This window comes from Bos mutus, chromosome 15 (genome assembly GCF_027580195.1).
Source record: "Bos mutus isolate GX-2022 chromosome 15, NWIPB_WYAK_1.1, whole genome shotgun sequence".
In the NCBI taxonomy this organism is placed as follows: domain Eukaryota; kingdom Metazoa; phylum Chordata; class Mammalia; order Artiodactyla; family Bovidae; genus Bos; species Bos mutus.
Genome location: NC_091631.1, coordinates 44,097,587 through 44,124,384, shown reverse-complemented (window position 1 = coordinate 44,124,384; position 26,798 = coordinate 44,097,587). Strand labels below are relative to the sequence as shown.

The 26,798-nt window shown below is 37.2% G+C and overlaps 1 protein-coding gene across 1 annotated transcript; it reads right to left on the bottom strand.

Annotated features, from left to right (window-relative positions):
* Positions 1-26,798, bottom strand: C15H11orf58 (chromosome 15 C11orf58 homolog). Its single transcript, XM_005896780.3, has 5 exons — positions 26,575-26,798; positions 17,870-17,953; positions 2,971-3,031; positions 1,331-1,440; positions 1-612 (listed from the first exon to the last, which is right to left on the bottom strand). Exons 1-5 carry the CDS (start codon positions 26,635-26,637, stop codon positions 385-387), a joined length of 546 nt encoding a protein of 181 aa, XP_005896842.1. The 5' UTR covers positions 26,638-26,798; the 3' UTR covers positions 1-384.

Below are 26,798 nucleotides of genomic sequence, written 5' to 3'. Positions count from 1 at the left end.
TACCAGATAAAACTTTTATAAAAGAAAAACATGAAGAAACAAAAAAAGATAAACAGCTACCACACAAAAAATACTGTTTCCCCCATAACTGTATCTGAAGGGGTAAAAAAGTGATATTAGAGATTGTTGATGATGCTAACATGAAAAGAAGTTGAGTATTGTATTTATTTCTTATTTTATACAACTCTTACTCTTTACAAAAATGGTTATAGTCATGCCCATAAAAGTGTAACCCATGGCATCTGAAAGCAAACACTCTTTGTAATTATTTAAAAGGGCCTTTTTAAAAATTATAATACAAAGGTCTGTGCTCTATCAGCAGTCCTCCACTGTGCATTATAACAATAAGGCTTACTTTTAATACAAAGACTAAGTGTTGGGGAGTTATGAGCCACTGGATTTAACAAACATCATCTTATAGTTGCTTTTTGCATCTTTTTTGTTTTTGGAATCCTCCACTTCATCAGGGTGCTCAGCAGCTTGGAGCTCTTCAGTAGATTCTTCCTTCTCTGACTCTGAATCACTTTCAGAGTCATCTGGACTTTCAGGATCAGGTGAATCATCATCATCGTCATCTCCAGCCACATCACCTTCCCCATCATGATCATCTACCTACAAACATCAACCAACAGCCTGTTAAAAGTATCCAGTACAAAAACTGGAGCAGACTCTCATTTTTGTCTCACTCCCTAGCCATTAAATCAATAGTTTAAGAACAGAGGCTGCCTAGGGAAGAGCTGAGGGCTCAGGCGTCTCCAGCTGTTTCATAAACTGGTACTTGAGTAGGATTTTTGCTTAAGAAAGGGCTCTGAAGACCACCACCTTTCCTTCCCTCCCTAGTTTGAAATTAACATTGTCTTCCTAATGGAAACAATACTTTTTTTAAGAATAAGGCAAGTTAACCACTGATTCATGGGAATGCTGAAAACAGTTACCAATGTTTTGCATATTACATTATTTTGGAGTAATGAACCAGTAGTTATATGGAACAAGGTGACATAGGAAACAACTGAGAAAACTCTCCTAATGAGTATTTACAGGAAATATTTCATCTAACTTGTGAGTACATTGTCCATGCCTACCTAAAATGTGCCCTAATGATTCTCTAAGCAGAATGTACATTAAGCTAGTATCAAAAAACATTTCAAAAACTCTCAGTATCTCTTCTCATTATCTACAAAGACCTAGTTTGGCATATAAAAATATTTTAAGTAACTATATAAAGAGAGGTTTCTACATAGGATTCTTGGTTGCTACAGTAATTTAACAGAAATAAGTGATATCAAATTGGAATTATCTTTCCACTTAATGAAAATATGTTAATTACTACCTCACTGAAGCCAAGTCCACAATGTCGTCGATATCTTCCTGATAATTTACTGTCCATACTTTGTTGATATTGAGACTCCAGTTCTTCATTAATTTTCTTGTCTTCTTCCCCTGTATGTCCAGTGTACTTTGATTATGTTTCAGTCAAATTAATAAAAATATTTGATTACACAAAAAACCCATAATACAGATGCTATTATATTTAGGGCTGATTTCTCTGAGTAATTTTACAGTGAATTTTGTGACTGGGTTTATATACCATACGTAGTTTACCTAACAGATAAAATAACTTACTTCTTTAGTAACTACTAAAACTAGAAGCTGTTTTATTAAAGATGAAAATTTTTTCCATGTAATAATTTAAACCAGATAAGGAATTCTCAGAACTGCCTGAAGTTTAGATACTGTAAATATTAATTACTAAGAACTTTGGGTATCATGTTTTAGTTAATATAGTCTAATAATGGTTCTCCTGAAAGTGAAAGTTTCCTCCTAGTCATAGAAAAACACCTCCAACAAACAACAGCTTCTGTCTTTGAACACAAATAATGAAAAGGCACATAATTCTGTTCAGAAAATGGCTAAATAAAATGACCTTGGAATTGGCTCTCCATATGCCTTTCTTTGTGTATCACTGTACTGAACCAATATATCAGGTGACATATTTTAACATATACTCTGTTGCATGTAAGTTAGGAAGCAAAATATTAAACAACCATCTATAAACTTACCACCCAAGGACTAAAATATTACCAATACCACTGGAGCTTTCTGTACATGGCATTTTAATTTGTAAATACAAGAATATAACTTCATATTTTAAAAGAATAAGTGCAACAGTTAAATACATTTCCATTCTGCCGAAGTTCAGACTCTTGAGCCTTTTGTAGCAATGCAGATTAATTTGAAGTAATTGTTCAACACCAGAAAAATAAAATGCCTATTAATTTCTAAAATATGCTACATAATCTAGGTCAGCATAAAGTTAATTCAAAAGATGTAAGTAAAGGTTTTCTTAAATGTATATGGGGTACTGTGCCCTATTATTAATAATGTCCAAGATCAGGGTCAATATTAAATGGGAGAAAATTTTTCAGCAGACTGAATTCAAATCCAAATTCTAATTCATTTTCAGTTTTTAATTTAAATCCCCCCCAAAAAAATTAAAAGAAAAACTCATTTCTTCAGGTTTTCCAATGAGTTTATGCTCTTCAAAGATCTCAGAGCAAAACTTAGTGAATAAACTAAAAACCAGTATAATATGCCAACTATTAACACTGTACAGTAAATAGTATACAAAATATATGTAAACTCTAGAAACTACAATTGGCAAGATGAGGCATAAAACCTCACTACAATTAAAATACTACATGTTGTAAATTGGTAAAAATGAAAACAGAAACAAGTCAGTTTCTTGGTTAGAATATCATATTAATGTAAACTCTTTCAAATCCTTCATCAGAGTATATACTGTTACATGATGTATGTAACATGTTTACATATACAACATCTATTTCCAACATGTTACTCATCAGAACTAATCAACAATTATACACAAAAGTTAGAATATGCCAAAATATATGCAAGTATTTCACATTCCAACTTTAGCACCTCCACTTCAATCATATTTTACCTTCTTACCTGTGCGGAAGTGAGATGTGGATTTGTGATCTCCTATAACAAGACGACCAGTATGTTCTTTCTGTAAGAAGAAGGAAATGTATTAGAATTTGAAACCACAGATTTAACATAATTATTGCCCATGTGCCTGATGCTGAACTTACATTCTTGCATGGATAGGGATGGGGAGGGGAAACAAAATCAATAAGTAAATTATAGTTATGTCTGAAGGCAGTGTCATTACAATAAACCAAGCAGAGGATGGGTATAGAAAGTATGTAGGTTTTAAACAAGACAGATAACTAGAAAATTGGATCAATTTAAACATTTTTTACATTTAAACATGTCTCAGGTTTTGATGCTTTTGAAGTGTGTTGGAGAAGACTCTTGAGAGTCCCTTGGACTGCAAGGAGATCCAACCAGTCCATTCTGAAGATCAGCCCTGGGATTTCTTTGGAAGGAATGATGCTAAAGCTGAAACTCCAGTACTTTGGCCACCTCATGCGAAGAGTTGACTCACTGGAAAAGACTCTGATGCTGGAAGGGATTGGGGGCAGGAGGAGAAGGGGATGACAGAGGATGAGATGGCTGGATGGCATCACTGACTCGATGGACGTGAGTCTGGGTGAACTCCGGGAGTTGGTGATGGACAGGGAGGCCTGGCGTGCTGCGATTCATGGAGTCGCAAAGAGTCGGACACGACTGAGCGACTGAACTGAACTGAACTATGTCTCAGGTATATATCATGAAGAAAAAGCAAATCAGATTATTTAGCTAAATAAAGATAATGAACAAAATGATAGAAATATAAAAAATAAGAATCATTACTACTTAGCAACAGACCACAAACAGCTAGCTCGTTACTTCTGACTACAAAAAACACTCTCTTTCACACTATGAAAAAGCACAGAATTTAAAACAATCTAGTTCTATACAACATAAAGATAAATCTAACTCAAAGTTACCAACTCATTAGCTTACATAATTAGTCTCAATTTATCATTTCCAATCCATTCTTTATGGTTTATACTGAGTTTTGAAACCAAACAGGAGCCTGTGGGGCTCCTGGGCACAGAAACCTTTCTGTGTCCCTCATTTCTTGCTTGTAGGGAAGAGACTCCAGCCTCCGTGACCTTCCTTGAGTTCCAAAGGGCAGATTCAAATAGAGGCTAAACAGAGAAGGGAGGGGATGCAGAGTGAGGAGCAGTCAAGAAACAATAGTGTAGCCTTTGGGCAGGGTCTCAGTTCCACCTTGAGAAATACAAGTAACAGAATCTCAGAGTTCTTTACAGAACTAAACCCCATAAACAAATATAAGATGATAGCATTCCTCATTCCAGATTAAAGGAACCAGAGAAGCTCTCCAAGAGACCACCTGAGGCCAGATTAAAGGAATCACAGAAACTCACATCACCTGAGGCCAGATTACATCCTGAACACCAATTATAACCCCTACAACAAGGAAATGACAGCAAGCATACACTGAAGAAAGATGCAGCAATTATCCATACTAAGAACAGCCTTCACACCAAAAATATTAGACTCATGGGCTATACAGGGATATTTCCACATAAATACAACCCTTTAAGACCATAGCAAAAAACTGTTTCTCCTAAAATTATAGAGAAACATAAGTAAAATGAAGAAGCCAGGAATTGTTCCCAATTAAAATGAGAAATCCCCTGGACGTGCAATGAAACATCTCTCCAGTATACTAGACCCCAAGTTCAAAAAGATGATAAAAATAATAAAGGAGTTAAAAAAGGCTATCAACAAAAATGCAGATCATTGTAACTAGAAACTATAAAGAGAAGCCAATTAAAATTAGAAAGCACCTACTGTGACAAAACCTGAGCTAAAGGCAATAAACAGCGAGCTAAACAATGCAGAAGAATAAATAAATGATTTGGAAGACAGAATAATGGAAATCACCCAATCAGAACAGCAGACAAAACGACAAGTGGAAAAAAAAAAAATGAAAGCAATATATGAGATCTGTGGTATAAAACAGAGCTAGTCAATCTACATATAACAGAGATCCCAGAAGAAACAGAAAAGGGGACTGAAAATGCATTTGAAGAAATGATAGCTGAGAACTCCCCAAACCAAAAGGAAACAGATATCCAGGTACAAGAAACACAAGAGAGTACCAAACAAGATGAACCCAACAGACCTATACTGCGACATTATAATTAAAATGGCCAGAGTTAAAGTGGGAATTCTAAAGGCAGCAAGTAGGAGTTCCCTGGCAGCCCAGTGGATAGGATTCCATATTTCCACTGCAGGGGGCCAGGGTTTGATTCCTGGTCAGAGAATTAGGATCCCACAAGCTGTGTGGCACAGTCAAAAAAGGCAGTCAAAAGAGTTTACTTACAAGGAAAACCTCATAAGTCTATCAGCTGACTCCTCTACAGAAATGCTGCAGGACAGAAGGGAGCAGCAAGACAAATTCAAAGTCCTAAAAATCCTACAACCTAGGATACTCTACACAGCAAGACTGTTATTTAGAAGAAGAGAAAGAATTTTGCAGACAAGCAAAAACTAAAAGAATACAGCAATACAAAACCTATTCTAAAAGAAATATTTAAAAGTCTTCTCTAAGTAGAAATGCAGCAAAAACCTATAGGAAAGAGACAATCACAATCGGAAAACCAATCACTTAAGTAAGCCAGTACCATAGTTTTTAAAAAAATTTTTGTGAAAGCAATGATAATTAAGATGAATAGCAAAAGGCTTATTTAACAGGAAGATATAAAAGAAGACAGACATCAAAATCATAAAATATGGGGGAGAGAAGTTAGAAAATGTAGATTGTTACTGGAATGTGCTTGAACCTATGACTACCAGTCCAAAGCAATGAGATAGAATAATGAGTTAAAACCATTTGAAAAATAGGAAAGACTAACAATACTCATATTTATATCCTTAACTCTGTCCTAGGCAACAAGTTGAGGCTGCTTCAGACTGGCAGTGTTCACAGTATTTTCTTTAAAACTCATGCCGAGGGTACAATCAATGTAAATGTAACCTAGTACATTTCTTTCCTCATATGCGATTTGGCGGGTAACCTGGCAGAAAGCATTTTCACATTTCTTAAGTATGAAAATGTTTAAACCCATAAATATTAAGGTACTTGTCCAAATTGTTTGTTTAGTTTTTTCACTAATAAATCTGAAATATGTAATTTTTGCTATAAGAAATTTTATTTTAAAAAAACCTTGAAAAACAGGGTAACTATAAAACAAAAACATACAAAAAGTTCACAAAAAAACAAGAGAACTCAAACGTAACACAAAAAAAAACTATCAAAGCACAATAGGACAAACAAAAAGAAAGGAACAAAGAGAAATACATTCTCAACTGGAAAAGAAGGTTTGAAATGGCAACAAATATCTATCAACAACTACCTTAAATACAAATGTACTGAAATACAATCAAGAGTACAGATTGGACTAAACCAAGAGGATACTACCATAATGCTGCCTACAAGAGACTCTTTAGGGTGAAGGACACACACATTTGAAATTGAGAGGATGGAAAAGATATTTCATGGAAATAGAAATGACAAGAAAGCGGGGGTAGCAATACCCATATCAGAAAAAAACAGACTTTAAGACAAAGTCCATAAAGACAAAGGTACTACAAAATAATAACAGGATCAATACAAGAAAAGGCTATTACAGTTGTTAACATATACACACCCAATATAGGAGCACATAAATGAATAAAAATAAAATACTAACAGACATAGGGAAGAACTGATGGGAATACAATAGGAGACTTTATATCAGTGGACAGATCTTACACAAAATCAGATCCTAAATAACACAACAGATCCTAAGTAACACAACAGAACACTTAAGACTCAATTGATACTTATAGGCCATAACATCCAAAAAATCAGAATACACATTCTTTCCAAGTGAACATGGAACATTCTCTGGGGTAGACGACATACTAGGAAACAGAACAAGCCTTAACTAATTTAAGAGGATAAAAATTATTTCAAGGGTCTTTTCTGACCACAATGGCATGAAACTAGAAATCAATGACAGAAAGAGAAACAAGAAAAAAACAATTATATGGGGACTAAACAACATGGTATTAAAAAAAGCAAGGTGTCAATGATGAGATCAAAGAGAAAATTTTAAAATATCTTAAAGCAAATGAAAACATGGCTATACAAAATCTGTGGGATACAGCAAAAGCAGTCCTAAGTAAGAAGTTGATAGCAATATAGGCCTTCCTTAAAAAGATAAATCTCAAATAAGTTAACCTACCACCTAAAATATTTAGAAAAATGTCACGCGAGTCTATGTTCCTTGGTTCTTTGTCTCGTCACAACAAAGATTTGGAGTGACGAAAACAAAACCCGAAGTCAGAAGAAGAGGGTAAATAATAAAAGATGAAAGAGGGAACAGGGCTTCCCCGGTCCCTCAGATGGTAAAGAATCTGCTTGCAATGCAATAAGAGAGTGAAGTCGCTCAGTCGTGTCTGACTCTTTGCAACCCCGTGGACTGTAGGAGCCTACTATGCTCCTCTGTCCATGGGATTTTCCAGGCAAGAGTACTGGAGTGGGTTGCCATTTCCTTCTCTAGAGGATCTTCCTGACCCAGGGATTGAACCCAGGTCTCCCTCATTGTAGGCAGACGCTTTACCATCTGAGCCACCAGGGAAGTCCTTGCAATAAGACCCAGGTTCAATCCCTGGACTGGGAAGGTCCCCTGGAGAAGGGAATGGCTACCCACTCCAGTTTTCTTGCCTAGAGAATTCCATGGGCAGAGGAGCCTGGTGGGCTGCAGTCCATGGGGTTGCAAAGAGACAGACATGACTGAGTCTAACAATTTCACTTTTTCACTTTCAAAGAGAAAATAGAGGCTTTTTAAAAATGGGGGAAAAATAAAAATCAACCAAGAGCTGGGTATTTTTGAAAGAGTAAACAGAATCAACAAACCTCTGGCCAGGCTCACCAAGAAGAAAGGAGACGACCCAAATAAAATAAGAAATGAAACAGCAGAAGTAAAAACCTTAAGAGAATACTATCAACAATTATATACCAACAAACTGGACAACCTAGAAAAAATGGACAAGTTTCTAGAAACATACAACACACCAAAATTGAATCAAGGAGAAACATAAAAATTTCAACAGACTGGACACTGGAAGTGAAATAGAATCTGTAACTTAAAAAACTCACTACAAACAAAAATCCAGGAACTGATGGCTTCTGAGGAATTCTAATAAACATCAAAGAACTTATTCTGCTCCTTCTCAAACTCTTCCAAAAGATTAAAGAGGAGGGAAATTTCCCGAAGTCATTCTGTGAAGCCACCATCACCCTGATACCAAAACCAAGCAAAGATAACACACAAACAGAAAATTTCTGGCCAGTATCACTGATGAACATAGAAGCAAAAACCGTCAACAAAATACTAGCAAACTGAATACAATAATACACTAAAAAGATCAGGCAACATGATCTAACAGGATTTATCCCAACAATGCATGGATTTTTCAATATCTACAAATCAATCAGTGTGATATGCCACATTAATTGAAGAATAAAAAACTACATGATCCTCTTGTGAATGAAAGATGTGGCCTGCCACATCAAAAAATAAAGGATATTTTGACCATCAAATCAGCAGCCACCCCCAATTGTGCACCCTGAGGGGATTTGGGATGGAGAAAAGCAGGATACTGGCCCTAGGTATCTAAGGTGCGTATCAGAGGAATGATTTCAGTGAGTCCAAACTCATATCTTCCCATTAAATGTTCCCTGAAAAGCATTAAATTCATTAACTTGACATGTCTGGTTTTCCTTAGTTTCTTTAATGAACAGTAATCTTTTGATGTTTCGACTATCCATAGTTTTTGTTGCAAAAATGTCTATATGTCCCTTACCTCTTTGGAGCAGTTATTCAGAGCAATATGAGAGGCTGACTTAAGTCCACAGAAAATCTGCCAAATAAAACATAGTTCTCAACTTTTGGGTTGTGTATTTTTTCCAGTGGACAGTTTTGGTAACCAGGAAGGGACACAGAGAAAACGCCCCTCTTTTGTCTGAACGCTATGAGGAACTGAGGCCTTGATACCAACAGAGACCTGTTGTGCTCATCTGTCTCCTCACAGAGTGCAGATGAATTTGGATAAGTGAGTCTCTCTGGGTGAGTTTCTCCCAGTTCCTGATGATGATGAGTTATATTTGGTGGTATCTAACTGGTACCTGGCTCCCCAGTTGAAAGACAGTGGCTCCCTCTAGTTGAAAGGTACTAAGGGAGCCCAGATGAAAGACCCTGAGAGAAAGTGCCCCCTACCTGAAAGACACTGGGGAACTCAATGGAAAGACATTGGGATTTCCTCAACTGAAAACATACTAAGCGGTCTTGGTTGAATGGTTGGGTTAAGAGGCTGACCTGATTGATGTTTTCCTCAAATTGGCTACCTTAATAAGAATCTGTTGGGATAAAAGTGCAGTAGTAAATGTGAGAGAAATTCAACTTTAAAATAGGAAACAGACTTACTCAGAGAAATGAGGAGTGTCAGAAAGCCAACCTCCAACTAATACTCCAGCCAGATTCATGTACATACAGAACTTATACCTGCAAGTAAATTAAGGAGTCTTGCCCTGAAAACGACTAAATGGAACTCATTTATTGTATATGCACCTAAGTTAGAAAAAGTCAGCTTGAAAAAAAACAGAATTCTGATGTTAAAAAACAAAAGCCCTTCTAGGGGGATTTTCATTCATTTTTTCTTCTGTGTCTTTGAGATATAAATGTTTTACCTGATCTTCAGGCCTTTTCTTTAGGTGTGTGTGTGTTTTGAGCACTTGGTCTGTCATCCAAAAGGTACACAAATGGTGCACGTTTAGCTGCCAAATAGACTGAGATCCTGAGCAGTTTTTTGTCTGCATTTACCAACTCACAGGGGCTTTTTGCATTCTTAACCTTCACTGCATCAGCTTGTTTAGTGAAGGCCTTTACTTTCTTAGACTTATTTCTGAGAATAAACTTTCTGGATCTGTTTAGGTGGCATCATTCCCACTCTCTTGTGGAGAACCCTCTTGTGTTATCGGTTTAAGTCGCTATTAAAATACATCTCACTAACAACCAGATGATCAATCCTTTAAATTGGAGAAACTTCTAAATATCTAAATTTTTAGAGAGCTCTTATTATAAACAGGATTCCCTGGTGGCTCAGTGGTAAAGAATCCACCTGCCAATGCAGGAGATGTGGGTTTGATCCCTGGGTTGGAAAGATCCCCTGAAGAATCCACTCCTGTATTCTTGCCTTGGAAATCTTGTGGACTAAGGAGCTTGGCAGGCTACAGTCCATGGGGTTGCAAAAGAGCCAGACATGACTCAGTGACTAAACATTATAAATACGTGTTTTCTTGATACCTATGGGAAAAAAAATTAAAAGATGGGGAAAAAACAGTATATAATGGTTAACCCTAAGAACACCCTTAGTTTAACAAACCCAAAAAACTAGTTTGGGAAATCTTATTTTGGTTTCTGCTTCCCCTTAATGGATCTTACAGATGCCAATAAAAGCATTAGAATAATTAATATTAATTAGGTTGATTAACGGAAAAATAAGAAAAAAAACAAAGTCTAGAGACTATTTCCCAACAAGGTAAAAATTTTAAAGGAACTTATCCCAAACAGATAAAGAAATGTTTAGATAAATGATTATTTTAAATGGGATAAATATGTCAAAGGGATTAAAACAAAAGATTCTCAAACAACATTACCTAAGGTTCAATGTGTCAAAGGGATCCTCGCCCCAAAGTGCTGGTCCCCAGCAATAAAAGACCTCAAGCAGGTCTGCTCTATTTAATATACATATACATATATATATATATGTATTTATGTATGTATTTAAAGAGTGGAAGAAAATTGCACTGAGATCCTGATCAACAATTACTTGGGGAAATGGGCCAATTTATCAGCTTCAAAGATTGAGAAAAGGGCCTGAGTCACTTGGCTCAATCCCTCACTGAGGACCCCAGAGACTTTTATACAAATAGATAAAATGGTTGGAGGATGAAAGAAAGGAAAGCTTCTAGGACTCCCTGTAAGACCAAGACTTGCTGACTGAGTCCTAATAAAAATTAGAGTCAGAGGTGTAAAAGTTGACAGAATTGAGATGAAAGTTTATAAAAACTGGTATTTATGTTCACCAATATACAGAATGCTACGTAAAAGACAGTTCATAATTGCTTACTTCTTAGTATTCACTAGAAAAAGTTTTTAATTTAATACAAAATTAAAGCTACTACAAATAATAAAGAAAAACAGTCCAGTATGCTAGAAAAGTAAGATGTGTGTTAAGAACAAATGAAGGTCTGAGGATTAGATTTGCATTTTGATAAGAGAAAAGAAAGTAACTCTTTCCTAGAAGTGGTTAGTTGTAGATGAGAGAATAGACAAAATAATATGTGATGGAAGGTTTGTGGAAAAGGAACTTTGAGAAAAGAATTTTGTACGTGGTCAGGACTGACTAAAATTAGATTGAATTACATAAATGGATTTTGCTATTAAAAGTAGGCTGGTACATGACTGGATTTGTTTCTTCTCTCTGTTGAAAGAATAAAGTCTTCTTAGAAAACTGCTTTGACAACAGATCATGTGAGTTTCTTTGCCTGTGGGTGATCTATATTTGCTTTGAAATCTTTTGTCACTGTGTTTAAGTATTGTTTCAGAATGACCTATGATCCTATTTGATCAAGTGTTGACAGTATGGACAGACTTCCCAAACATCAAACTCTAAAGTTCTCCTGAGCTCCTACTAACTCTGGGATGCTTCAAAGGGACCAAGACACCTCAGCGAGCAATGTCAAACTAATTAGGCTTATCAGGTATGTTAAATTACTTGAGAAGCATTGTCATGTAATTAGAGATGAACCTTATGTTACACTGTATGGATGCCATTAATAGATATTCCAAAATTTACATGAAATTACTAAAAAATCTGAGATGCTCTGGTATAATGTTATCATTATAATTCTACTTATTGTCTTAAAATGTTTTATGTTCACAGAAATACCCAAGTTCCTTGTCAACTACATTGTAGTCAGTTCTTTAACCATGCCATTTTAAGTTCTGTCATTTATGAACAGCCATTGTTTTACTCTAATGCTTTTATAAAATGAAGATCTTCAAGAAGATTCATAAAAAGAACTTTTAAAAAAAATGTAAGTTTCTGGTAACTTTTAGATCACATCACTGAAACATGTAAGAAATGACAAAACTCTCATGTAAAACCTGATGACTGTATCTAGATCAACAGGTATTATATGGGACTGAATGAAATAATGATCTACAAGTTGATCAAGTATTCCTTTATAAACAAAAATAAAACATTAATTTTACTCTTTCTCTGCCATACTATGACCTTATTAATGTTATCAACTATATTAATTATCCTGTCTAGTTTATAAGATTATCTATTGCATTACCCAATGTGTAACCAGGTCTCCAAAAAACTAATGATGGCAAAGGTCTTAAGACAGTTAATCTCACACTCACACTTCCCAAACATCAAACTCTAAAGTTCTCCTGAGCTCCTACTAACTCTGGGATGCTTCAAAGGGACAGTTAATCTTAAACTCACACACGAGACTCCCTAGCACTGTTGGACAAAATTGGTCACAAAGGGCCTCTCAAATGTTGGCTGAATTTCAATCAAGAGGAAAGAACTATGAATGAAAAATGTAGCCATGTCAGTAAACAAAGGGCACTGTAGCCATCAAGCTAGCAGCCACTGCATTCACCACTTTGCTCCCGGTAGAGATTCAGAATGTAGAAAAGCAGGATACTGGCCCTAAACACTTAAGATGCCTATCAAAAGAATGACTTCAATGAGTCCAGACTCTTGTACCTTCCCTATGAAGTGTTAAATTCACTAACTTAACATATTTTTTCCCTAGTTAACAGTAATCTTTTGATGTTCCAACTAATCTTGTTTTTGCTGCAAAGCTGGCTCCTCCCTTACCTCTTTGGAGCAGTTGCTCAGAGCAATCCGAGAGGCTGCCTTCTGGGCTTAAGTACTCAGAAAATCAGCTGAATAAAATAATTCTCAACTGTTACGTTGTGCATTTTTTTCAACTGACAATCTCAGTAGATGAACAAAAAACTTTTGCTAAAACTCAGCATACATTTATGATAAAAACTCTTCAGAAAGTGGGCACAGAGGGAATCTGCCTCAACATAATAAAGGCCATATATGACAAACCTACAGCTAACATGACACTCAAAGGTGAAAACTTGAAATCATTCCCCCTAAGATCAGGAACAAGACAAGGATACCCACTTTTGCCACTTTTATTCAGCATAGTATTGGGAATCCTAGCCACAGCTATCAGACAATAAAAATAAATAAAAGGAATCCAAATTAGAAAGGAAGAAGTAAAACTGTCACTGTTTGCAGATAATATGATACCATATATAGGAAATCCTAAAGACACCAGCAGAAAACTACTAGAGTTCATCAATGAACTGGGTAAAGTTGCAGACTACAAAATTAATATATAGAAATTGGCTGCATTTCTATACATTAACAATGAACTATCAGAAAGAGAAATTAAGGAAACAATTCCACTTACCATCACATCAGAAAGAATAAAATATGAAGGAATAAACCTACCCAAACATGCAAAAGAACTGTATTGAGAAGCCTAAAAGATGCTAACAGAAGAAACTGAAGACAACAGAAACAAATGGAAAGTATTCTTGAATTGGAAGAATCCATATTGTTAGTGACCATAGGTCCCAAAGCCATCTGTCAATTTAATGCAATCCCTATCAAATCACCAATGGCATTTTTCAAAGAACTAGAACAAATAATTTTAAAATTTCTGTGGCCCCAAAGAGCCAAAACAATTTTGAGGAAGAATAGTCAGAGGAATCACACCCTCATTTCAGACTATTCTACACAGTCACAGTAGTCAAAACTGTATGGAACTGGCACAAAAACATACATAGATCAATGGAACAGGATCAAAAGCCCAGGAATAATCCCATATACTTATAGTCAATTAATCTATGATAAAAAAGGCAAGAATATACAACAGAGAAACAGTCTCTTCAATAAGTGGTGCTTGGAAAACTGGACAGCTACATGTATATGAATGAAATTAGTACATTCTCTAACCCTGTATTCAAATATAAACTTGAACAGGATTAAAGATACAAGTAAACTGCAGCACTATTTATTTCACCTGTCTCTTAGAGTAATGGAAATAAAACAAAAATAAACAAATGGGACCTAAAAAAACTTGAACTTAAAAGCTTTTGCACAGCAAAGGAAACCATAAGCAAAATGAAAAAACAATCTATGGAATGGGAGAAAATGTTTGCAAATGATGAGACCACCAACACATTAATTTCCAAAATGTACAAATAGCTCCTATAGGTCAATATCAAAAGAAAATCCTGACCCAATCAAAATACAGGCAGAATATCTAAACAGACATTTCTCCAAGAAGACATAGAGATGGCCAAAAGACACATGAAACAATGCTCAACATCACTAATTATTATAGAAACTTCAATCAAAACTATAAGGGGGTGTCAGGAGCCATGTTAGGCATTACTGACAAAATGGAGGCACTGCCCCAGCCCCTTCTCCTCATTCTGCAGGCACGGACCCGGAATGAAGGAGTTAGGCCTTGTAATTCTGACTTGTTTTTTCCTCTCCTCGGCTGAGTTGACTGAAAAGGAATATTAAGGTGCTTATTGTTCTTGAGAGGAGCATGAGAAGGCACAAAGCCTTCTGCAGCATTGCTCAGAGAATAATTCATAAAGTTAATCATTGACATTTGTTTAAGGACTTTTACAAAAGAGTGTTCCAGGATAAGCACATAGGCCACAGCTTGAGGCCATGGGAGGGATTGCTATCTGAAGCCTATTTGTGAGGAAACTGTTCATGGCAAAGGAGTTTACTGAATTTAGGGCTTAGAAATAATTAAAATAGAAGTTAAAGATTTAAGGAATGTTGTAAAGTTAGCATATTTTACTATACCTTATAGAAGTTAGGAATTTTTAGAGACACTATAGCCTTTTTAAGAGATAGTGAGCTCAGGATGTTAGGGGCAAACAGGATTTAGGAAGATAAGTAGTAAACTGAGGAATGTAGCATGAGTTACAATGTAAAAACAAGTTAACTATAGGACACATTAGAGGAAGTAGATAATAGATGGTAAGGCTGATTCCCAGACAATCACTGAAGCAGGAACTCTGTTTGAAGAGCAATAATGATTTATAGACATAATAAATCTGGGTGAGGGGGAACTGAAAATGTCAAACCTCTGACCTAATGCTTTTGTAAAAGTATAAAATAAAATCTTAAACTTGAAATAAATAGGCAGTCCAAGAAAACTGAGAGGCTGTCTCATCGCGGACACCGTTCATCTCTTCAGGTTGAATCCCTGGCTGCTGGAGCTGGACTCCGGCAAGGGGGTATCACCTCACACTGCTGGAGGGGATGAAGAGAAAAAGGATCCCTCCTATGATGTTGGTAGGAATGTAAATGGAGAACAGTATGGACGTTCCTTTAAAAACTAGAAATAGTTACCATATGATTCATAAATCCCATTCCTGGGCATATATACAACTACCTCAAAAAGATATAAACACCCCAATGTTCATAGCAGCAGCATTTACAATAGCCAAGTCATGGAAGCAACCTAAATGTCCATCATTTAGGTGAATGGATAAAGAAGATGTGGTGTGTATACATGCATACATATATAATGGAATTATATATACACACACACACACACACACACACTAGAATACTGCTCAGCAATAAAAGAATGGATAATGCCATTCACAGCAACATGGATGGATCTAGATATTATCATAATAAATGAAGTCAGACAAAAACAAATATTATATCACATGTAAAATCTAAAAAAATATATAACGAATTTATTTACAAAACAGAAACCAGACTTACAGACATAGAAAACAAATTTATGGTTACCAAAGGGCAAGACAGGTGGGAGGGATAAATCTGGAATTTTAGACACAAACTCTTATATATAAAATAGACAAACAATAAGGTCCTACTATACATATATAGCACAGGGAACTATATTCAGGATCTTGTAATAAACTATAATGAAAAAGAATCTGAAAAACAGACACAGATGCATAACTGAATCACTCTGCTGTATATATGAAACTAATACAAAACTGTAAATCAACTATACTTCAATTAAAAAAAAAATACCAACTGAAAAAAATATTGTTCACTAAAATTAGTAGCTCAGTGGTAAGGCATTTGCCTGCCCTTTCAAGAGACTTGGGTTCAATCCCTAGGTCAGGAAGATCCCCTGGAGAAGGGAATGGTAACCCACTCCAGTATTCTTGCCTGCAAAATCCCATGGACAGAGGAGCCTGGGGGGCTACAGACCATGGGGTTGCAAAAGAGTCAGACATGACTTAGCAACTCAACAATAACAGCAAAACTGTTCATTAAAATTTGACTCTGCAAAGCAATCTTAACCAATCAAGTGTGAAGATATAGATAACAAATCATCCTATTGTGGAATCATGCCACATTCTCCATACCCAGACGATACTCCCGAAAAGCTTCAAGCATTAATGCTTATTGCCCTACATATTATTAGCACAAAAGCAAATCAATAATTAAGCAGATGGCTCCTTTAGATTGCAGAAAATATGTAACAAGATTTGAATATATACAATGGCACCAAGTTATTCTAAGATGATGGCACCCTGTGACTGAAAGATCAGTTATAATCTTTGCTATCAAAGAATTTAATGTATGCTATACCCATTTATCAGTAGCCAAATTTTTTCTTTTTCTAAAAAAACTGTTCAATCTGTCCTCCACCTTACTTGCCCCCTCCTGTTTTACTGAGATATAAATGACCACTGGTGGTTAAATTTCATACATTTTATGTTAGGATGTTATTTCAAGGTACTTAAAGAAATTTAATTCTACTAGATTGAGTATACTTCCTAAACTATTACTTTATATATCCTTAGAAAATCTATTTACATGAATCAAGAGAAACTTCAGACTACTTTCTATGACAAATCACAAATTATTGGAAATCTGGACTAATGTAGTATTATACAAACACTTCCTTTGTATAGGTCCTAACATCTTACATGATCTTTCCATATGCCCAACTCCACTGTTCTAGTCTGGCTAACTCTTAATCCTCTCAGATTCAGATCAATTCTATTTCTGGGAAGCTTTCTTGTGCTGCTAAACAAGAGTTAGCTTCCCTTGTCTGCTGATTTCGCAGCATGTGCATAGCTCTTCCATAATAATTATAATTCTATATTGTCATTATCTGGTATCCTCCAGCAGATGATGACTCCAAACATGTGTTACTGATCTGTGTGATCCCACCCTGCTCCTCCAGGACCTAGGACAGTGCTTGGCATGTATGAGACGGTCAATAGTCATTGGTAAAATGCATGAATGGATTCTCATATGAATAAAAAAAACAAAGGCAAAGGACAGAATTCAAGTTTTTGATAAAGGCTATTCCCTTGGCCACTACTTAAAGAGCTGGACAAGCTATAAAATATGAAAGATTATTCTTTGTAAGATCTATCAAATGGTCTGCCCAGAAGTATCAAATTATTAGGCTAACAGATAGCAAATCACAACTTTTGCCTTTTCTTTCTTCCACAGGAGTCTACTCAAACCAATTTTTTTTCGCTATATATCTCTAAACACTATCACCCAGTGGCACAGAGAATCCTAGAAGCAGCTCAATTAGGTCAGTTACAGTTACAAAAAACTAACCAGGCAGACCTTAAAATGTAAAGTAAGATGGAATCCGAGTGCATTCATTCTTTCTCACTTAACATACACAAAAAGGGCATTATTTTCACAGAAAAGATGAAAATGTATTCTATCTGATGCTTACCTTTCCTGCTCCCATAAGTCTCAAGAACTTTTGCTTTCTTTCTTCATTACCTAAGTCTGCTGCCTCCCAATTGCTAGATCCAAGCTGGAAAAGAAATAGACCAGTTAATCTTTTCTGTGTAATAATAAATACTAAGAAAACTTAGAAAGAGTCTACTAGTAAATCCCAAGTTTCTTCCACCCTCCCACTCCCATCAGTTTTCACTATAAACTAGACTCATTCTTGATTAGGAAGTTAACCATATGTATTATATTCGATTTAAAAAATACTTCTTTTCTGTTACCATAAGGCAAACTCCTTTAATTCTTTTGAAGCCAGAGATCTGGGTTTCAAAAGTTTACACCTATAAGAATTACCTAGAGGGTTGGTTAAAACACAGACTGCTGGGCTATACCTCAGGAATTTCAGATTTAATACATCTGGGGTGGAGCTCAAGGATTTATTGCACTTCCAACAAATTCTTAAGAGAGGCTGATGATGTTGACCACACTGTGAGAGCTACTTAGAGCCTTACAGGACCCAAGGGTACCTAATACTTTGAACCTAGAAGGCTGCCACAGCTGTTAACTGAAGTTAAAAACTGGCTATAGTAATATTCTAAAGAACAGTATAACTTCAGAGTCAACTGGACCCACTTTTAGTTTCTTTTTTGAACAGTTTCTGTTACTTCTTAAGGACTGGTATGTTAGGACTTTTATTCTTTAAGGTCTTCCAAAGAACAGAGAGTGTTTACTATTTTTTTAAAAAAAAGAATAGAACAAAACTCATCCTATCTTGTAATTATCAAATGGGTCTATTGAACCTTTATATAAATCTAACAAATATTATGGAATCCTAGCAATATTTTTCCCTACAACTTGAAACAAATGTAAGAATTATTTCATTATAATTCATTAATCATTCCCAATTATGCTAAAAATGACTAAAATAATAAGAAAAATTATCCCATTGTGTTGTCCAAAGAATTGCATCATCTTTCAAGAAGACATCACCTCTCTGTTGTATGCTTTAGCTTTCTTTGGACACAGTTGAAAATTTTACATTTCTACCCATAATGGCAACTGAGTAAAAAAACCTAGACTGACAGGAGGTATTTCACAACTATTACATGAATTAGAAGATGAATTGGAGAAGGCAAGGGCAACCCACTCCAGTACTCTTGCCCAGAAAATCCCATGGATGAAGGAGCCTAGTAGGCTGCAGTCCATGTGGTTGCTAAGAGTCAGACACGACTGAGCGACTTCACTTTCACTTTTCACTTTCATGCACTGGAGAAGGAAATGGCAACCCACTCCAGTGTTCTTGCCTAGAGAATCCCAGGGATGGGGGAGCCTGGTGGGCTGCCGTCTATGAGGTTGCACAGAGTCAGACACGACTGAAGTGACTTAGCAGCAGCAGCAGCATATGAATGCAAAATGACAAGTAGGGTACACACTCTAATGATAATGGCAAACTTAACTGCAAAAATCTAAAACTATGAGTTTTTGGATGATGAAATAGTAGATTTCCCCAACCCAGAAGGCAATGAGAGACAGAATTTTTCTCCAACCTGGAAGTCAACGCGAGACAAAGAAAATAGACAAAAAAAGAAATATGATACTTTCATCTAGAAAGCCATTCAACAGGCTTCATCTTGCATTATTGTAACAACAGCCTGGACCATCCCATTTTTTCTAGAGAGATATGTAACAATTTAATTTCCTCTTTTATGATATTTGTACACCGAAACTTATTTGATATAGTTTGTAAGTGGACAAACATTAAGGGCTAGTGACTAGAAGGAATACAGAAATGAAAGCATTCACTGATCATTTCAGTTGACTTTATAATCTAAAAATGAAAATGCTGTGTAATTATAGAGCAAAGAAGGGAACCCCCCTTTCTACACAAAACTATGAGAAATGAAAGCGTTTCAAAAAATTTCAGGTTTCTTTTTTGATGATGCAAATGCATGAATAAAGATAAAACTAATAATAAAAAATAATAATAAATAAATAATAATAAAAATAATAATAAAAATAAAGATTTTTATAAATAGATCTGAAATTATGTTTCAGTCTCGCACATGACAACTGATATGCAGTTAGCTATATTCAGTTCAGTTCAGTCGCTCAGTTGTGTCCGACTCTTTGCGACCCCATGATCGCAGCACGCCAGGCCTCCCTGTCCATCACTAACTCCCAAAGTTCACTCAAACTCATGTCCATCGAGTCGGTGCTGCCATCCAGCCATCTCATCCTCTGTTGTCTCCTTTTCATCCTGCCCTCAATCCCTCCCAGCATCAGAGTCTTTTCCAATGAGTCAACTCTTCGCATGAGGTGGCCAAAGTACTGGAATTTCAGCTTTAGCATCATTCCTTCCAAAGAAATGCCAGGGCTGATCTCCTTCAGAATGGACTGGTTGGATCTCCTTGCAGTCCAAGGGACTCTCAGGAGTCTTCTCCAACACCACAGTTCAAAAGCATCAATTCTTCGGCACTCAGCTTTCTTCACAGTCCAACTCTCACATCCATACATGACCACTGGAAAAACCATAGCCTCGACTAGACGGACCTTTGTTGGCAAAGTAATATCTCTGCTTTTTAAAATACTATCTAGGTTGGTCATAACTTTCCTTCCAAGGAGTAAGCATCTTTTTATTTCATGGCTGCAGTCACCATCTGCAGTGATTTTGGAGCCCCCCAAAAATAAAATCTGACGCTGTTTCCACTGTTTCCCCATCTATTTCCCACAAAGTGATGGGACCAGATGCCATGATCTTTGTTTTCTGAATGTTGAGCTTTAAGCCAACTTTTTCCCCTCTCCTCTTTCACTTTCATCAAGAGGCTTTTTAGTTCCTCTTCACTTTCTGCCATAAGGGTGGTGTCATCTGCACATCTGAGGTTATTGATTATTTCTCTGGACAATCTTGATTCCAGCTTGTGTTTCTTCCAGCCCAGCATTTCTCATGATGTACTCTGCATATAAGCTAAATAAGCAGGGTGACAATATACAGCCTTGATGTACTCCTTTTCCTATTTGGAACCAGTCTGTTGTTCCATGTCCAGTTCTAACTGCTGCTTCCTGACCTGCATATAGGTTTCTCAAGAGGCAGGTCAGGTGGTCTGGAATTCCCATCTCTTTTAGAATTTTCCACAGTTTATTGTGACCCACACAGTCAAAGGCTTTGGCATAGTCAATAAAGCAGAAATAGATGTTTTTCGGGAACTCTCTTGCTTTTTCCACGATCCAGAGGATGTTGGCACTTTGATCTCTGGTTCCTCTGCCTTTTCTAAAACCAGCTTGAACATCTGGAAGTTCACGGTTCACATATTGTTGAAGCCTGGCTTGGAGAATTTTGAGCATTACTTTAGTAGCGTGTGAGATGAGTGCAATTGTGCGGTAGTTTGAGCATTCTTTGGCATTGCCTTTCTTTGGGATTGGAATGAAAACTGACCTTTTCCAGTCCTGTGGCCACTGCTGAGTGTTCCAAATTTGCTGGCATATTGAGTGCAGCAATTTCACAGCATCATCTTTCAGGATTTGGAATAGCTCAACTGGAATTCCATCACCTCCACTAGCTTTGTTCGCAATGATGCTTTCTAAGGCCCACTTGACTTCACATTCCAGGATGTCTGGCTCTAGGTGAGTGATCACATCATTGTGATTATCTAGGTCACGAAGCTCCTTTTTGTATAGTTTTTCTGTATATTCTTGCCACCTCTTCTTAATATCTTCTGCTTCTGTTAGGTCCATACCATTTCTGTCCTTTATCACATTCATCTTTGCATGAAATGTTCCCTTGGTATCTCTAATTTTCTTGAAGAGATCTCTAGTCTTTCCCATTCTGTTGTTTTCCTCTATTTCTTTGCATTGATCGCTAAGGAAGGCTTTCTTATCTCTCCTTGCTATTCTTTGGAACTGTGCATTCAGATCTTTGCTATTCTTTGGAACTCTACATCAGAGGGCAGACACACTGAAACCATAATCACAGACCACTAGCCAATCTGATCACACGGACCACAGCCTTGTCTAACTCAATGAAACTAAGCCATGCTGTGTGGGGCCATCCAAGACAGGAGGGTCATGATGGAGAGGTCTGACAGAATGTGGTCCACTGGAGAAGGGATTGGCAAACCACTTCAGTAGTCTTGCCTTGAGAACCCCATGAACAGTATGAAAAGGCAAAATGATAGGATACTGAAAGAGAAACTCCCCAGGTCAGTAGGTGCCCAATATGCTACTGGAGATCAGTGGAGAAATAACTCCAGAAACAATGAAGGGATGGAGCCAAAGCAAAAAGAATACCCAGCTGTGGATGTGACTGGTGATAGAAGCAAGGTCCGATGCTGTAAAGAGCAATATTACATAAGAACCTGGAATGTCAGGTCCATGAATCAAGGCAAATTGGAAGTGGTCAAACAGGAGATGGCAAGAATGAATGTCAACATTCTAGGAATCAGAGAACTAAAATGGACTGGACTGGGTGAATTTAACTCAGATGACCATTATACCTACTACTGGGGGCAGGAATCCCTTAGAAGAAATGGAGTAGCCATCATGGTCAACAAGAGAGTCCAAAATGCAGTACTTGGATGCAATCTCAAAAACGACAGAATGATCTCTGTTCATTTCCAAGGCAAGCCATTCAATATCATGGTAATCCGAGCCTATGCCTCAACCAGTAACGCTGAAGAAACTGAAGTTGAACAGTTCTATGAAGACCTACAAGACCTTTTAGAACTAACATCCCCAAAAGATGTCCTTTTAATTACAGGGAACTGGAATGCAAAAGTAGGAAGTCAAGAAACACCTGGAGTAACAGGCACATTTGGCCTTGGAGTACGGAATGAAGCAGGGCAAAGAGAATGCACTGGCCATAGCAAACACCCTCTTCCAACAACACAAGAGAAGACTACACATGGACATCACCATATGGTCAACAATGAAATCAGATTGATTATATTCTTTGCAGCCAAAGATGGAGAAGCTCTATACAGTCAGCAAAAACAAGACCGGGAGCTGACTGTGGCTCACATCATGAACTCCTTATTGCCAAATTCAGACTTAAATTGAAGAAAGTAGGGAAAACCACTAGACCATTCAGGTATGACCTAAATCAAATCCCTTATGATTATATAGTGGAAGTGAGAAATAGATTTAAGGGACTGGATCTGATAGAGTGCCTGATGAACTATGGATGGAGGTTTGTGACATTGTATAGGAGATAGGGATCAAGACCATGCCCATAGAAAAGAAATTCAAAAAAGCAAAATGGCTGTCTTTGGAGGCCTTACAAATAGCTGTGAAAAGAAGAGAAGCAAAAAGCAAAGGAGCTATATTCAGAGAATGCTAAATATTTTGGGTATGCATGCACAGATACATAAGGTGAAAAAAAAAAAGAAAATTTGGTTATGGTTAAATTCTAGAATTTAAGTTATTACAATTTTTAATAAAATTACTTTTACAATCTTTTCTTCTGAAAATTATTCATAAATGACCAGTACTCTTGCCTGGAAAATCCCATGGGCGGAGGAGCCTGGTAGGCTGCAGCCCATGGGGTCGCTAAAAGTCGGACACGACTGAGCGACTTCACTTTCACTTTTCACTTTCATGCATTGGAGAAGGAAATGGCAACCCACTCCAGTGTTCTTGCCCGGAGAATCCCAGGGACAGACGAGCCTGGTGGGCTGCTGTCTCTGGGGTCACACAGAGTCGGACACGACTAAAGTGACGCAGCAGCAGCAGCAAAACAATGATGGTCATCCTTCCTGGGCATTGAGAGTTGAAATATTTGTCCCATATTGGACACCCACTTATGGTTCTTCTCAATTCCTTTTGGTGGCATGCTCTTCTGATTCTGGCCATCTAAGTTCCCAATCTTTACTTCTTCCCACCTAACATCTCATATTTTTTCATAGACTAGTTAGTTCTTAACTATTTCTGGCTTAATATAGTTAAGTAAAAGAAACCCAAAACAAAAAACAAAGTATTAGTGAAGCTTAAGTTCTGATTCTCACTAAACACTTGTTCCGTGAACCTGATATTTAACTTTTAAGTTTTAATTCTCCATCTGCCCTAAGAGTCTTTTTGAAAGGCTGTCTTAAGAATACCAACACCTGAGAACTGCATAGTGTTTCACAACTTACAGATCACTTTTTATTTATATTCTCTCAAGCGACCATTTAATAAATAAGGACACTGAGGCAAAGAGACTAAATGACTTGCTTCCATCCTCTGCTCTTTCCACATCATACTCTGTACATGATCAAATGAGACAGGATATATACAAGTAGTTTATGAACTACAGTTATAAAATATGTAGAATTAATTTAAAATAATTGTCTAAAAAAGCAAAACTTCCCCAAATTTCCTATTAAAAGAGCAAATATCTTCAATGCCTTACATAAATAACCCTATCATCTACAATTTATAATTCTAATTTAAAAAAAAATCATGAAGTCCTTCCAGTTCTTCTTTCCAGGTCTTCCCATACAGTCAAAAGTACCTTGCTCAAGTGCTGTACTCTGAAAAGCACATGGGTGCCCATATATTCTTAGAGATTCTCCACCAGTTACTAAAGTCAACCTCCCTATTCATCCTACTTCCTAAAAGACAGCTTTCATTTCTCCACTCCAATCAAACCAATGAAACCATTTTTAAGTTGGTTTCATCCTTAATCCACTTATTATAGAACTGCAGTCAATTTACCTCCTCTTCAGTACACACTGTAGTAACTCCCAGAATTTATTTCTACAATTGTCAGCATGTTCCTAGAGTTGGATTCCATGATTTGTTACCCCCAATAAACATGAGGTGAGTGGACAAAGAAAACTGATAATCTTTTAAGTGCAGAGGCACATTAGAAACTGTTGACCACTTACATTTTATTTTCTAAACTTAGACACGTATTTTAAAATTTTAAATATGTATTATTCTTAAAATATTAAAAACACAAGCACTTAAAGATAACTCCCAATTACCAACAAAAATAAAAATATTAAAGAAACTGACTCAAAAATCACTGTCAAGGGACAAGTTACTACTGTATTGCACTAAAATATGGAATTCAGCTCAGTCGTGTCCGACACTTTACAACCCCATGAACTGCAGCACGCATTAGCAAAATTTATAGATAATGTGTTAAGGTCCGAGGACCTAATTTTGAACTGCAACTGTAACCATCGCTATTAAAAGGAATGCTTATAGGATTGGAAAAGGTCTTAAAGGTCATGTAGTTTAACCTGACCTCATCAAAAACTGTAGAGATTTAATTATTTAATCACTTTAACTTTGTTAAATTACCTAATAACGCCAAGAGTTTTCTGTCAAAATAAAACATTATTTCTTTGATTCTAGCAAAACAGGTGCCTGACATTCTAGCAATCAAGTCACAGTTAAATACCAGGAGGAAAACAGCGTAATGGTTTTTAAAACGGCACTCAGGTTACTCAAAAAGCCTAGATAAATTTCTGATAAGAACTGGCTTACCATATTAACAAGAAAATATCTCAAAGCCAGTTGTAGGGAGGAACCGTGGGCACAAATAAATCTCACTATATAACTATTCATCCTCAAATCTTTACTGATTACTTATCTTTCTGCAGAGCTAAAATCAATTTCCGTAAAGAGCCTTACTATTCTGGACCTAACTCCACCATTTACCTAACGAGGGATGGGTCTTAACGTCATCTCATTTATTACAACTGACGCACCAACAGAGTTCAATGAGTCTTTTATGTTTCGCAAAGTAAAATATTACCAAAGGCACTGAACCGCACTTCAGAAAACAAAGACCTCTACACAATCAGAAATTGACAGCGCTTTAAATAATCGAAAGTAAACTAGTTATCCTCCCTTCATCATCCTTATCAATAACCTCTCCACCTTCCCCCGCTCCCCAATTTCCCCGTCTACGTTTCCATGGCATTCGTCCATTGTACGAGGGACCTAGTTTTACGTTTACTGGTTACTGCAGTGTCCATGACACCGCGCTAAGAACTAGTACAAATACACAAAAGGCCCAGGATAAACACCATAGTTATTCATCTTTGAACTCCCAACATCTGGCACAGCAGTAAATATTTAATAGTTTACTTCAAGGAATGAATGTCCTGCTACTTAAACTGACAACTGTGGGGGGAGGGAGAAGAGCAGTACTTGACATCAAAACTGGATTCTACATCTCAACGTCTCAGGCCTCAGCACTGTGCGCCACTTCCCCCGGTACAGTTCTTCCGTTCAGTACTTTCTTGGTTTACTCTTAATAGTACAGTTAATTTTAACTGTTACCATTACGTTGCAAAAATAATCCTGGCCAGAATATCTGTCCAAATTTGCACGAACATCTCGACTATCACAGGAGGATTTTAAGCCTAAAACCAGCAGGATCTTGCCATTTCCTAGTAGAAACATCCATAAAGAAGCTTCAACAGCCCCCAAATGGGTAAACACGTACACTTGACTAAGCTCTTTCACTTCTCGACCATTCAGAATTTTCTTCCTCGATTCCCCTTCCCATGCAGGTCTCTGGCTCTTAGCGGGTAGAACTACAAACAGTTCAAGCCTAATTAAGAAAAGAGTACATTTCCCATTCTTCTGGGTCCTCCCCGCGGCCCTCCCCATTCAGGTCACCTCAAGCGCTTCCTCCGTCTTCATCCACCCTTCCCCGCCTATCCCAATCTTTGGTAGGCCGCAACCCTCCACCACTCCGCCATTGTTATTTACATCGTCGTCTGGGGAGGCTGAACGCTTCACCCCGTGCGGATGGGACTCCCTGGCAGCACTCATCGTTGCGGACACCACAACGGGAAAGGTCGAACCCACTCGCCCGTTCTCCTCAGCCGCGACGCCAGCAGCCTGCAGTCTGCCACCGGCCCAAGCAGCAGCGCCACTCCACAAGGCAGAGTCCCTTCGGGCCTTGTCCGCCACAATCGTCACTGCCGCGGGCG

Excerpts from the sequence above, each read along its gene's own strand:
- C15H11orf58 (XM_005896780.3), bottom strand. The coding sequence starts at position 26,637 with ATGAGTGCTGCCAGGGAGTCCCATCCGCACGGGGTGAAGCGTTCAGCC. Across the intron at positions 17,954-26,574 it reads CAGCCTCCCCAGACGACGAT|CTTGGATCTAGCAATTGGGA; the intron begins GTAAATAACAAT and ends TTTCTTTTCCAG. Across the intron at positions 1,441-2,970 it reads CACATCTCACTTCCGCACAG|GGGAAGAAGACAAGAAAATT; the intron begins GTAAGAAGGTAA and ends CTGGACATACAG.